Raw genomic sequence first — 13,509 nt, 5'->3', positions numbered from 1 at the left:
ACTAAGTAATTAATTACACCCAACACTGAGTGTGACAAACTACTTCTTTACCTAAGTGAATATTTCTCAGGATAGGGTGTATATATAATATATATATATATATATATATATATATATATATATATATATATATATATATATATATATATATATATATATATTAGTATTAACTACAAAAAGCCAGGGAACATTTCCACAAACTCTGGAAAGATACAGACATTGACCTAGCAGGGCATGTTTTATTGTGTTTACTTGTTTACCCAAGAGCTCTTACAAAATATCATACTAATAATATTGAAATTTTGGTATAGTTATATATGAGCTAAATAAGTATTATCTTTACAAATACTCATTTTAGAATGAATCGACAACCTGGTTCTCTCTCAACTACCCACCCCCTCCTTTTACTTACCGGAAGTAACGCAACCAGAAGAGTCGCCGCGCATCCGCTAACTACAGCAGTGGCGGCGAAACATTTGCACCAAAATCATAATTTTGCAATTGTTTTTGATTGGCTTTTGCCATACATATTAAACGTACAGTCAAGATGTTATCATTAGATTTCCTCGACGATGTTCGGCGAATGAATAAGCGTCAGGTGTGTATTTATTTAGCCAGTTAGCTCGGGGCTTCCTCTGCATTGCTTTCTCTTACTACACGTCAGCTTGAATGACAGTGACTTTGACGGTCTACACGTATTAATGCTCTTCATTGCGAGTTGCAAAGATAAAAAAAGATGGTTTGATTGACTTAACATATTGCTGTTATTGAGCAGATGGAGAGGAGAATTAAAACGGAAGTCGGCTTTTTGCAACAGCTGCTATTCTGTGCTAACTATTTAATTTGAATACTAGTCACTACAACACTTTCACTTTAAGCTACTGGACTAAAAACGTCTGAATTGTGCATCATCTTCGATAAAAACCCACACTCTCACTTTTTTATCATACTGCGAGACAAAGAGAAAGCTGATGTTGAGCATCATGTATTGTGTTTTTCAGCTTTACTATCAGGTGCTGAATTTTGGAATGATTGTATCTTCAGCCTTGATGATCTGGAAAGGCTTGATGGTTGTAACTGGAAGTGAAAGCCCGATTGTGGTGGTTCTCAGGTAAGGACATCAGTATGAAGCCGGCTCATCACTCTCATACCAAATGCTTTGACTTTTGTGATGGACAAAATGGTGAGATGTTTTTGCAGAATGCTCTGATACCTTTTACATAATACTGTGTTCCTTCCAGGACTGTTTTAATGGATTGTAATTTCATTTACAGAAACATTAGAGCTCATTTTGTTGAACTGTTGTAACAGGTTTAAAGTGAGTTTTCAATAACCTTATGCATTAATCAAAAACAACTGGAAAAGTCATAAAAATGCACTGGTAAAATTGTGTGGAAACCTTTCTTTATGCACGAGTGTTTTTGATTGCTGTGTGACTTTTAGGTCAGTATTGTTGAACCTGCATGTTTCGATTTCGATAATCTGTTTATGAATGTGTGATATATTTATATGTTGAAATTTCTTAATAGCAGATTTTTGGTGGGAATCAAAATATAAAACCTGCTGGGAGATTTTTTAAATTGATTGAGGCGTATGTTTCATAATCTGCACAGGACAAATAAAGTATAGAGTATGTCTAGGGCAATGAAGTGTTATAAAAGTGTTGATTTCATTATTTTTTGCAGTGGAAGCATGGAGCCTGCATTTCACAGAGGAGACCTCCTCTTCCTCACGAATCGTGTTGAAGATCCAATCAGAGTGGGAGAGATTGTTGTGTTCAGGATCGAAGGAAGAGAAATTCCCATTGTACACAGAGTCCTAAAAATTCATGAAAAGTGAGTATTCTTATAAGATCACAATGAATGTGGTGTATACACTGTCTGGCCAAAAAAAAGTCACTGTTTGGATTTAAATAGGGAAATGCTTAAGAGTCTATGATTAGATCATTATTGCTGTAATCAATATGTTTCTAGCATGTTATATGATTGGCAACAGTTCTTCTAAACCTTATTGATGGAGTGTGTAGCTTTTCATTTCTGAAACAACCATGTAGGAAGACACATCATGGCCATATTCCAGGATGACAATGTCAAGATTCATCAGGCTCAAACTGTGAAAGAATGGTTGTGAGGAGCATGAAGAATCATTTTCACACATGAATCGGCTCCTCTGAGTTCAGAGCTTAAATTCACTGAAAGTCTTTGGGATGTGCTGGAGGAGACTTTACAGAGTGCTGGACTCTTGCATTTTCAATACAAGATCTTGAGCAAAAAAATGATGCACCTTTTGATGGAAATATCACAACATTTATTTCCAGGTCTACAGGGTTGGCCATTTATATGGATACACCGTAATAACATGGGAATGGTTGGTGATATTAAAGTCCTGTTTGTGGCACATTAGTATATGTGAGGGGGCAAACTCCTCAAGATGGGTGGTGACCATGGTGGCCATTTAGAACCAACCATTCCCATGTTATTACGGTGTATCCATATAAATGGCCCACCCTGTAGACTCAGAGGTGCCAATTCATGTGTGAAAATGATTCTTCACTCTCCCTTCCAACCATTGTTTTCACAGTTTGAGCCTGAAGAATCTTGACATTGTCAAATTTGGAATATGACCATGATGTGTCTTCCTACATGGTTGTTTAAGAAATGAAAAGAAACACACTCCATCAATTAGGCTTAGAAGAACTTTTGGCAAACATATAACATGCTATAAAAATAATGATCTAATCATAGACTCTAGCATATGCCTAAAAATACAAACAGTAACCTTTTTTTTTTTTTTTTTTTTTTTTTTCCGCAGTGTAGTACACTTGAAAATAAAGGGTTTCCACAGTGGGTTCCCCAAAGAAACTTTTTTTTTTAGTGAAAATGTTTTTTTCCTTTTTTTCCTTATTGTAAAGAACATTTTTGATAATCTACCTTTGTGCAATGGAAAGGTTCTTCAGGGAACCATCAATGCCAATAAAGAACCTTTATTTTTAGACTGTAGAAGTCAAAAGTCTTTATTTTAGACTTTTGCGATTTTCTCTACACGCTGTCTTTTTTCCTTCCAATCACACTAATGCCTACTGATTTCAGAGAAAATGGCGATATCAAGTTCTTGACCAAAGGTGACAACAATTCTGTGGATGACCGAGGTCTTTACAAGCAGGGACAGCACTGGTTGGAGAAGAAAGATGTGGTGGGCAGAGCAAGAGGGTAAGATCTTGATGATCAGTACAATAATACTTTAATAATAAATAATAAATTTTACTAATTTACTGTAGTAAAATCCTTAGACATCTTTACACAAACAAATCTGATCTAGTAATGAAAGTATCAATCTATTCCATGTCCTGCATTGCTTTGCGTATGTTACCACATTCCTGATCGATCTTCCTCCACGACAGGTTTGTGCCTTACATCGGAATTGTCACAATTTTGATGAATGACTACCCCAAATTTAAGGTATGCCATGTAATATGTAATGAATCAAGTTTAAAGTGCCCCTATTATGGTATTTTAAAGGTTCTCTTTAAACTCTGCACACCTTTTACATTCACAAACAGCTATATTTCACAATACATGTGAGGTAATATCCGAAAAACCATAATGGGGGCAATTTAAGTGATAAGTTGTTACATTGCAGTTGTTCTAACACTTCTTCTTTGTTCCTTGACAGTATGCTGTGCTCTGTTTGCTCGGGCTGTTTGTTTTAGTACACAGAGAATGAAGACTTTGAAGGGTAATGCTGTCAGGGAACACATCCCTCTTGTGACCAGTTTTTATGGTGTCTTTTTGTGAAAATTCTACAGTTGCTCTTAGAGACAAAGGTCAAATTATCATTCTCTGTTCAATGACAGTGCAAACACAGGTACTGGAAGAATTTGTATTTGTTCATTTTCCATGCATACCAAATTCTGGGTTTGTTTGATCTGACTTTACAGCTGTACTTGTACACCATATGTCAAGGATCTGTCTAACTCTTTCTTAAAGGCTAAATTTTGTATTGAATTAAAATGTTGAGTCAAATTCGAAAGTGTGTTCTTTTTTTTTTCTTTTTTTTTTTAATAAATTCATTCTTATTGTTAATTTTCTTAAATTCACATGTAAAGTATTATAGTATTATAGAAGTCACACCTATATAGCCTTCAAGATGTGAATCATAAATATGAAAATTAAATATAAATAAATCTATATTTTCCTCTGTTTGCTTAGAAAATGTGCATCTTAATGATATATTTGTGCATTACTTTAGGACTTTTAAAAGGATATTTCACCCAAAAATGAAAATTCTGTCATTGATTACTCTCCCTCATGTCGTTCCAAACCTGTAAGACTTTCGTTCATCTTCGAAACAAATGAAGATCTTTTTAATGAAATCTGAGCCTTCTGTCCCTCCATTGACAGCTACACAACTTTGACGCTTCAAAAAATTCATAAAGAGATTGTGAAACTTATACATATGAATTAAGCGGTTAAGTCCAACATTTCTGAAGAGATTCGATCCCTTATATATGAGAACCAATGAGGTTCATTCTCCTGTTACGCAGCACGATTGAGCTTCAGTGAGTGTCAAGCAGGTTCGGTTGAGCCTCTGTTTATATATGTGATCAATGTTTATGTGAATAAAAGCCTAAATTCAATCTGTTCATCATATAAAGCTATCAAATCTCTTTGGACTAAACCACTCAATTATTATAGATTAGTTTTACGATCTCTTTAGGAACTTTATGAAGAGTTAAAGTGTCAGTTGCGTAGCTGTCGGACAGAAAGCTCAAATTTCATTAAAAAGATCTTCACTTGTGTTTTGAAAATGAACGAGAGTCTTACGGGTTTGGAACAACATGAGTGTAATAAATGACAGTGTTTTCATTTTTGGGTGAACTATCCTTTTAAATTCTCATGTAAAGTATTCATTGTATGATTTTATTAGGAGACACCCATGTGAATCATAAATATGAAAATTAAATATCAAAAAAGCGATATTTTACCTTTATATATGCTTAGAAAATATCTAAATGGTTTATTCGTGCATTAGGCCTTTTAGATCTTTTAACTCGGCTAGGCATTTACTACGATTCACGTAAACCAGACTAAAGCAAATTAAACCATAAATAAATCTTGATAAGTCATAGTAGGTATTACATAGTCACACAGCGACTCATAACTATGAAATGAATGATTTATGAATTCCCAACGCCTCAAAACGTTTTACCGTTCTTTTAATTCTATTAACTTGCATGCGCACAGCCTACGCACGTCACATTTTGTTTCCCGTCCTCATTCAAACATTCGCTGTCGTTCAGTGACTAAAACTATGACCTCAGAGCCGTTCGGCATCCCGTCCCGTATAAATACCGCCTGCAGGAGAACAACAACGAAGAGCTCGCGACCAGGTGAATCTCAACCGAGGAGTGCACCAACAGTCACTTGAGAAGATGGCTTTGAGAACTGAAGATGGACATTGCAAATATACCCTACTATTTGCTTTCATAATGCTTTTTAACATATCCTTAAGCACATCTGTGAGTTTCGATTTAACGGAGCTGCGAAATAAAGTTTCGAAAATTAAAGTGCATCCACGTGGGAATCTCTGGGCGACAGGTATTTTATTCATCGTTTATTGCTATAGTCGTCGTTGACTATTAAATCAACTTCCCAGCATCATTTTATATGTCTTCTTCCAGGTCATTTCATGGGCAAGAAGAGCATTTCAAACAGCCAGTTGCAGGACTCTCCGTTCTCCTCAAAGCTTCTCAGGAATACTGTGGGAGAATCAGGGAGTTCCGAGGATTTGAGGGAGATGATCACGCAGGAGCTGCTGAAAGTTGCTCAGCTTGAACATCCAAAAGGGACACGAGATGTTTATAATCAGGTGATCAGAGCTATTTACAGAATTGGACAACAAAATGCACAGGATAAACACAAAATGTAGATAAATTGTTGCTTTGTGATTAGCCTTATTTTATTTATTCATTTTTCAGGAGACTTCATTGTAAAGCTTTTGAAAAGCTATACGTTGGAAATATGACTGCCATATAATTGTAATAAAATGTTAATTTGACAAACTGTGCAATTTCTATATGGGAGTCTGCTTTTAATGTTTGTCATACAGGCTTATTATTAATAATACTAAGATGTATTTTGACAGCAGAAAGTGTACTGAATATTCATTAATTGAACTGCTGTAAATATGTCTGGATATCTGGAAGAATAAAATCAGTGGATGAATGAGTGAATTGGATGAATGAATGTGTTAAAATATTTTAAAAAATAAATATGAAACTGCAAATCAGTCTAATTTTACTTATCTCGGCAATACAGATGTAATCTAGATGATCATTTTACCTATTGCTCTTAAAGATTTTATTTTTCAAATGAACAACCAAGCAGACATTTCATAGAAATAAGCATAAAGGACGCAGTGGAGGATCATACTCTAATTATGGTACAAAGCAGCTTTTCTTTCCCAAGGGTTTCCCTGATGCACACAGGGATTTGGAGCCTTTGTAAACAGATGTAAGAAATGCTTTTTGTAATTTTAAAATTTTTGAAAAATTCTTTAAAATTGTCTTCGGATAGTAATGTGAGGTCAGGTACATTTGGGAAATGTTTGAGCACCAATAATATATATATATATATATATATATATATATATATATATATATATATATATATATATATATATGCGCAAAAGCAATTTAAATGTCAGATCCATGTACACAGCAACATCACAGTGAAACAAAGAAATATATATATATATATATATATATATATATATATTTTTTTTTTTTTTTTACAATTTATAACATGGAAATAAATCTATTATTGCATTAAATTATTACTATTATTTTTTATTATAAAATTATTTATTATTATTATTTATGCATAGGACTATTTATATGCATTAGTGTGAATGCTGGATTTATATCATATAAATATAGCTACAAGCTGAAACTTGTACCGTTTTAATGAAGGGAAAATATCCATCAAAATAAAGTTATTCATTTTAGCTGTAGATAAAATGGGCCCACAAATAAACAGCACTTTTCTTTAAATAGGTAGGTTATTTTGCAAACCTATAGAATTTTATCTGAAAGAGACCATCAGTGTGCAATTCATTATAACTTATTAGATGATAAAAATGACCATGTCGGAGTGCATTTATCTTTTGTTTCCCATCTAGCCTTTGCAAAATGATTTAACCACCTTTGGAAACCCAGACCACTCAAATCAGTTTAAGCACATGTCAAGAATTATGACAACTTCTTTAAAACAGTGATTAAACGTTGACACGACAACCTCATCTGGAATATTTTACCTTTTGACCACTGATCTATAGAGGGCAGCAATGCACTAACTGTACCAGTCCGCTACATGAGCGCGAGCCGCGAGGAAAAACTTCTCATATGTTTTGCTGTAGAAAAGCATGAATATCCTCCCGTTAACCAGACTTTATGCAATAAAATGCCGTTAATAGTGATGTGTGGATACCCGTGCAGTGGTAAAACCCGACGAGCCCATGAACTGAGAGAATACTTCACCCAAAATACAGAAAGACAGGTTCATATAGTCGGAGATGAAGTTCAAGGGATTGACAAGAGCTCTGTATATGCAGGTGAGAAGCTTAAAACTTCACGATGCGTCCAGTTTAACAATCATGTATTGCCATGTGTGTGTGTGTGTGTGTGTGTGTGTTAGGACAATACTGAAGCCAAAGGTCTATATAACTGAGAAAACAAAACAAAACACTTAAACCAGTTTAAAATGGTTTGCTGGTCCTATAAACAGTGTTGGGTAAGTTACTCTAAAAAGTAACGTTAATTAATTGTTAGCTATAATTACTTATTCAACAGTGTAATTTGATTACTGTACTAATAACTCTCTCTAAAAATTAGTTTATTGGATTACTAAATCTAATTACTTCTGAATCCCATATCAACCTCGACCAGTTAAACAATGAACACGAAACTGCACTTGTGATTCTTTCACATAAACAATAATGCAATTGCATAAATTATTCTTGAACTGACCAAAGTGTGTAAAGGGAGGTCACATTTAAAAGAAAATAAGTTTTAGCATTACGTTTTGATGTTAAATCCACTAATGTTTTGTATAGAATTGTTCTATCGTCTATACAGTATTTAATGCAATTACATTTTTAATTAAATTACAGTAAAGTAATCCCTTACTTCACTTTTTCAAGGGAAAAGTTGTTAAATTACAGTAGATTACCTATAATTACACCCAACACTGCTTATAAGGTTTTGTCAAACTTTTATATTTGACACTAAATTTCAATTCCACTTCTTTGTAAGTGATCTGAATATAATAACTGACACAATAATGTGATTTCTTTGCCTACAGACTCACAGAAAGAGAAGAGTTTGAGAGGATCACTGAGAGCTGAAGTGGAGAGGTGATTCATTTATGTCTCTTATAATATCTCTGTTAAAGATGCAAAAGAGACTCAAACATAGCAATGATCAATGGCAAACATGGATGTTCAAAAGGAGAGAATCTAATTTAATCCATTTGCCAAATTCTCATAATTGTAATGTCCATGAATTCATGTTGTTTTTTTTTGGTCTTCAAAAAAAAAAAAATGGATTAAACGTATTTTTCAAGGTAAAAGTATTTATACAAATGTCATGAATGTTTTGAGTCACGAATACCAAAAAAAAGTTGTAGGGTCAGAAAAAAAAAAGGTGCCTTTTTTTATCGATTTGAAAAGATTTTGATTCTCTTTTGTTATACAAATAGAAATCATAGTTACACTTTATTTTAAGGTGTCATTGTTACAGTGTAATTATATATTTAAGTACTGAGTAATAATAATTAACAACATGTACTTACTATAGGGTTAGGGTAGGATAAGCTTTTGGTTTAGGATTAATTGCATGTAATTATGTATAATTTACTCTCATTACTATGGTAAGTACATGTAATGTAACAAGGACACTGTAAAATAAAGTGTTACCGAAATTATTCAGTAAAAGTTAATGTGAACATTTGACCGAAGTCCTAAATGTAGGTTTTGGAGTAGCCTAATAATTGAGTCCTGTCAATCATAGTCACAACTGTGTATAAGCAGCAATCATAAACTTGTCATATGCAAATACAGTTTGGTTTTAAGTGGGAACGATCACATGCTATAGAACAATTAAGATAAAACAGCACGTTGCATGCGACTCCTGCTGGGAGTAATTTTACACCAATAATTATAATTATTAAATAAATGATATACTGATATTTAAAAAGTTCACTTGTATAATTATAACTGTACACTAATTGTAATTATACACTTGCATTATCAGAGTACTGTGACTTTGATTTAAAAGATTTCACTGTGCTTCTCTCTCTTTGTAAACAGGAAAGTCAATCGAGACGACATTGTGATTCTTGATTCCTTGAATTATATTAAAGGTAAATCAATGTTTGTTCTGTTATAATGAATACATACCTTTGCTACTCATATAATGTTAGGTGTTTAAATTTACCTTTAGAAGTTATCGATCCTGTACAAGAGTAAAACATTCATTAAAGTGTTATATTAAGTGACACAAACAGCTGGTGTTGCATGCGACACTCTTATGATTTCAGTCTGGCATATGATTGAGGATTAATTGTGTTTTAATTCCAGGCTACAGATATGAGCTGTTCTGTCTAATCAAACACACACAAACACCCCATTGCTTGGTATGTAAGCACTTATAACGTATATATTATCTATATTTGTGTATGTCGTGCACATAATGCTATAACCCCTGCAGATGTACTGTTTGACGTCAGCTGACGTGAGCTCAGAGTGGAATAAAGGGAGAGAGCCTGATTCTCAGTACACACAGGAAATGTAAGCATTTGTTTCGTCTCAGTTTGTTTCTATTATGTGTTTCTGTCATAAGATTTATACTACCGTTCAAACGTTTAGGGTCAGTAAGTCCATATTAACTGATTTTAATAGAGCAAAAGTTACAGTAAGGACATTTATAATGTTACTAAAGTTTTCCATTTCAAATAAATGCTGTTCTTTTGAACTTTCTATTCATCAAAGAATCCTGAAAAATCACAGTTTGCACAAAAATATATAAACTCTTTTCAACAAAAAAGCTGAAAATTCAGCTTTGCATTTAAATTACATGTGTAAAATGTTTTTAAATTGTAATAATATTTAATATTTCTTTTGTTTTTCTGTATTTTCCATAAAATAAATGCAGCCTTGTTGAGCATAAGAGACTTTAAAAAACATTTTTAAAAATCTTACCGACCCCAAACTTTTGAATGGTAGTTGATGATGCTCTAAAATAAAGATGCTAAATATATTATCTTCATCTTTACCAAACTTTTCTAGTCTTGATGGACTAATACAGCGTTTTGAAGCCCCCGATTCAAGGAATAGATGGGATAGTCCACTCTTTACTATTCAGCAAGAAGACTCACTTCCATTTGAAGCTATTTGCGATGCGCTTTTTAAAAGAAAAGCACCAGCACCTAATCAGTCCACACAGAGCGTAAGATCACTAATAATGCATTATGCATGATGTACTTTTGATTGCCCATGAATGGAAATTAGAACCTGTTTCCCTTTCTGTGTTTTTCCAGCAACCGCTCTCATCCACCAACTTTCTGTACGAGTTGGACAAAGTTACTCAAGATGTCTTAATGGTACGATTTTCATCTCCTTCAGGTGTTCTGTTATAAAAATAGAAAGCTTTCAGAGGCATTCTTTCTGTTTCATTGCCTACAGGTGAGCGTTTATAGATTGCTTTTGCATAGCGAGACCGTCAGTATCAATAGAATGTGTCGTCACTCGGGTTGTTTTGTGTCCCAGGCTGTTCTTGAGTCACAGAAGACCAGCGTCCCTGGAGATCTCATTTCCATTCCTGGAGCTACGGAAAAGATATCCTTTATTCTTGCATGTTTTGCATTTCTCTGTCTTTGAATTTCTTTCTATTAGGTTTATCATATGTACCAGTAAGTACTTTTTTTTTTTTTAAACAGCATTTCTAAAGTACCGAGTACTGTGTATATTCGGTACACGCTAATAGATGCTGCTTTCAAACACTCTCATTCGCTTTTGTTTGATTGCTCTCTGAGCGTCCAAGGTTTCTATTTACAGCTTGTTTTACAAGCATTGGTTGGGCATTGTAGCCAATCACAATCATATCTGTTGAGTGTGTGAACGCAAAGGCCTATCAGAGGTGCTAGTCAGTAATTTAGTCTGATTCCACTTAAAGGCATTTATTGTTTACTTAATGCTTGCTAAACCTTTAAGTTCCCTTGCAACTTTTTAAACCCCAAGAAGCTTTGTGTTTGAACGCAAAACATTTTGCAAATGAATGCAAAGTTTCTTGGGGAAACGCAAAACATTTGGTGTACGAACGCAGTTTCTCAGGGGGAAACACAAACATTTTGCGAGCAAACGCAAAGTTTCTCGGGGAAATGCTAAAATTTTGCGATCAAATTCAATGTTTCTCAGGGAAACCCAAAACATTTTGCGAGCGAACGCAAAGTTTTCTTGGGGAAGCGCAAACATTTTGCGAGCGAACGCAGTTTCTCGGGGAAATGCTAAAATTTTGCGAGCGAATTCAATGTTTCTCAGGGAAACCCAAAACATTTTGCGAGCAAACGCAAAGTTTCTCGGGGAAATGCTAAAATTTTGCGAGCGAATTCAATGTTTCTCAGGGAAACCCAAAACATTTTGCGAGCAAACGCAAAGTTTCTCGGGGAAATGCTAAAATTTTGCGAGCGAATTCAATGTTTCTCAGGGAAACCCAAAACATTTTGCGAGCGAACGCAGTGTTTCTCGGGGGTGAACTCAAAACATTTTGCTAGCAAACGCAAAGTTTCTTGGGGAAATGCTAAAATTTTGTGAGCGAATTCAATGTTTCTCAGGGAAACCCAAAACATTTTGCGAGCGAACGCAAAGTTTCTCGGGGAAACTCAAAACATTTTGCGAGCAAACGCAAAGTTTCTCGGGGAAATGCTAAAATTTTGCGAGCGAATTCAATGTTTCTCAGGGAAACCCAAAACATTTTGCGAGCAAACGCAAAGTTTTCTTGGGGAAACGCAAACATTTTGCGAGCGAACACAATGTTTCTCAGGGGTGAATGCAAAACATTTTGCGAGCAAACGCAAAGTTTCTCGGGGAAATGCAAAAATTTTGCGAGCAAATTCAATGTTTCTCAGGGAAACCCAAAACATTTTGCGAGCGAACGCAATTTTGTGAGCAAACTCAAAATTTATCCGGCGTGAGAATGCAAAAGCTTTGATTACCTTTTTTTTTTTTTTTTTTCATCTCATATTTTTTCCACCACTATGTCCCTTTAGGGGCTCCGTAGCTTTTGCTCTGATTTTTTGGTGGGGGAAATGTAATGTTGTCTTGCTTTGCTGAGCCACCCATCATAGCTATTTGATGTTTCTCACTGTGACAACACAGAAATGTCCTACCATAAACGGTCAAAGCATTAGAAACGATTACATCATGAAACCAAGATCAAGCCTGGAATTTTCGACTGACAGAATGTTGATCCGTTTAATGCTAATTGAAGATGTGTTGTAGTTATAAACAGGACCTATGTGCATGTGATGAATACACAAACATCAAAGAATGTCATTTCTTACTGACGCAATTGCAGTTCGGTGGGTGTCCATTAAAGCTTTAGTGTTTAGACACGTAGAGAGACGGACCAGTGCTGGCTGCCCTTTGAAATAATACAGAATTCAAATGGGATTCATTAGAAGTTCATTTATACTCGTTCTTTGTTGTCTCGTGACTAGTTAGTCGAGTTTTCCAATCACATCCACTGTTGAGGCAAAGTCACATGAGTTCTGTTGAGCATTGAGGGATATAAATGTGGTTCCATCATAGTTCGTGCATTATTGTATAAATATGATCCACCTCAATTGAGCGCATACGTTTTTTTTGTGTGCATTTGTAGAATTTATGCGCATCTCTCCGTTTCCATTGTTTAGTTTTTTCGTGCAATATTCCAAAATGCATAAAAATAGGTGGATGGCAACAGCTAATGTTAAAAACAGTTGTGCTGATTCTTTGATAAATAGAAAGCATTAATTTGAAATAGAAATATTTTGTCAGTTTTGATCAATTTAATGCATCCTTGCTGAATAAAAGTACATTCTTTCCATAACAATAACACTGCAGTATTATTAATGCGTTCCTTCTCATCGATATGAAACTCTTTTTTTTTTTTTTGCCAATGCAATGTACTTTATTGAAACAGCTCAGTTTTCTTAACTTGTTCAATACATCGAACTCACGAGAAGTCTTAACATGGTGGAGCTGAGGAAACTCAGACGCCAGTTCATCAGTTACACCAAGATGCATCCAACAGAGAACATTGGACAGATTGCCAATATGTTTGTGCAGTATCTTAATAAGAGCATGCACTAACAGGTGTTTTTTAAATTGTAATTCTTAAGGTCATATTTATTGTTTTCAAGTTGCATTTTAAGAATGTTTTGAGTGCAATAAATGTTCAACTCTTCCAATGTC

The 13,509-nt window shown here is 34.6% G+C and overlaps 2 protein-coding genes across 2 annotated transcripts; both read left to right on the top strand.

Moving 5' to 3' along the window:
- Positions 1-400: 400 nt before the first annotated feature.
- Positions 401-4,022, top strand: sec11a (SEC11 homolog A, signal peptidase complex subunit). Its single transcript, XM_079874991.1, has 6 exons — positions 401-598; positions 1,002-1,111; positions 1,686-1,835; positions 3,090-3,209; positions 3,401-3,458; positions 3,673-4,022. Exons 1-6 carry the CDS (start codon positions 548-550, stop codon positions 3,721-3,723), a joined length of 540 nt encoding a protein of 179 aa, XP_079731117.1. The 5' UTR covers positions 401-547; the 3' UTR covers positions 3,724-4,022.
- Positions 4,023-7,330: 3,308 nt separating this feature from the next.
- kti12 (KTI12 chromatin associated homolog) lies at positions 7,331-13,509 on the top strand. The gene is made up of 9 exons (XM_079874929.1): positions 7,331-7,611; positions 8,361-8,412; positions 9,367-9,419; positions 9,637-9,692; positions 9,767-9,846; positions 10,345-10,504; positions 10,596-10,658; positions 10,825-10,893; positions 13,264-13,509. Exons 1-9 carry the CDS (start codon positions 7,371-7,373, stop codon positions 13,405-13,407), a joined length of 918 nt encoding a protein of 305 aa, XP_079731055.1. The 5' UTR covers positions 7,331-7,370; the 3' UTR covers positions 13,408-13,509.

This window comes from Squalius cephalus (genome assembly GCF_949319135.1).
Source record: "Squalius cephalus genome assembly, chromosome: 6".
NCBI classification, from domain to species: domain Eukaryota; kingdom Metazoa; phylum Chordata; class Actinopteri; order Cypriniformes; family Leuciscidae; genus Squalius; species Squalius cephalus.
This window is presented reverse-complemented; position numbering and strand designations above follow the sequence as displayed.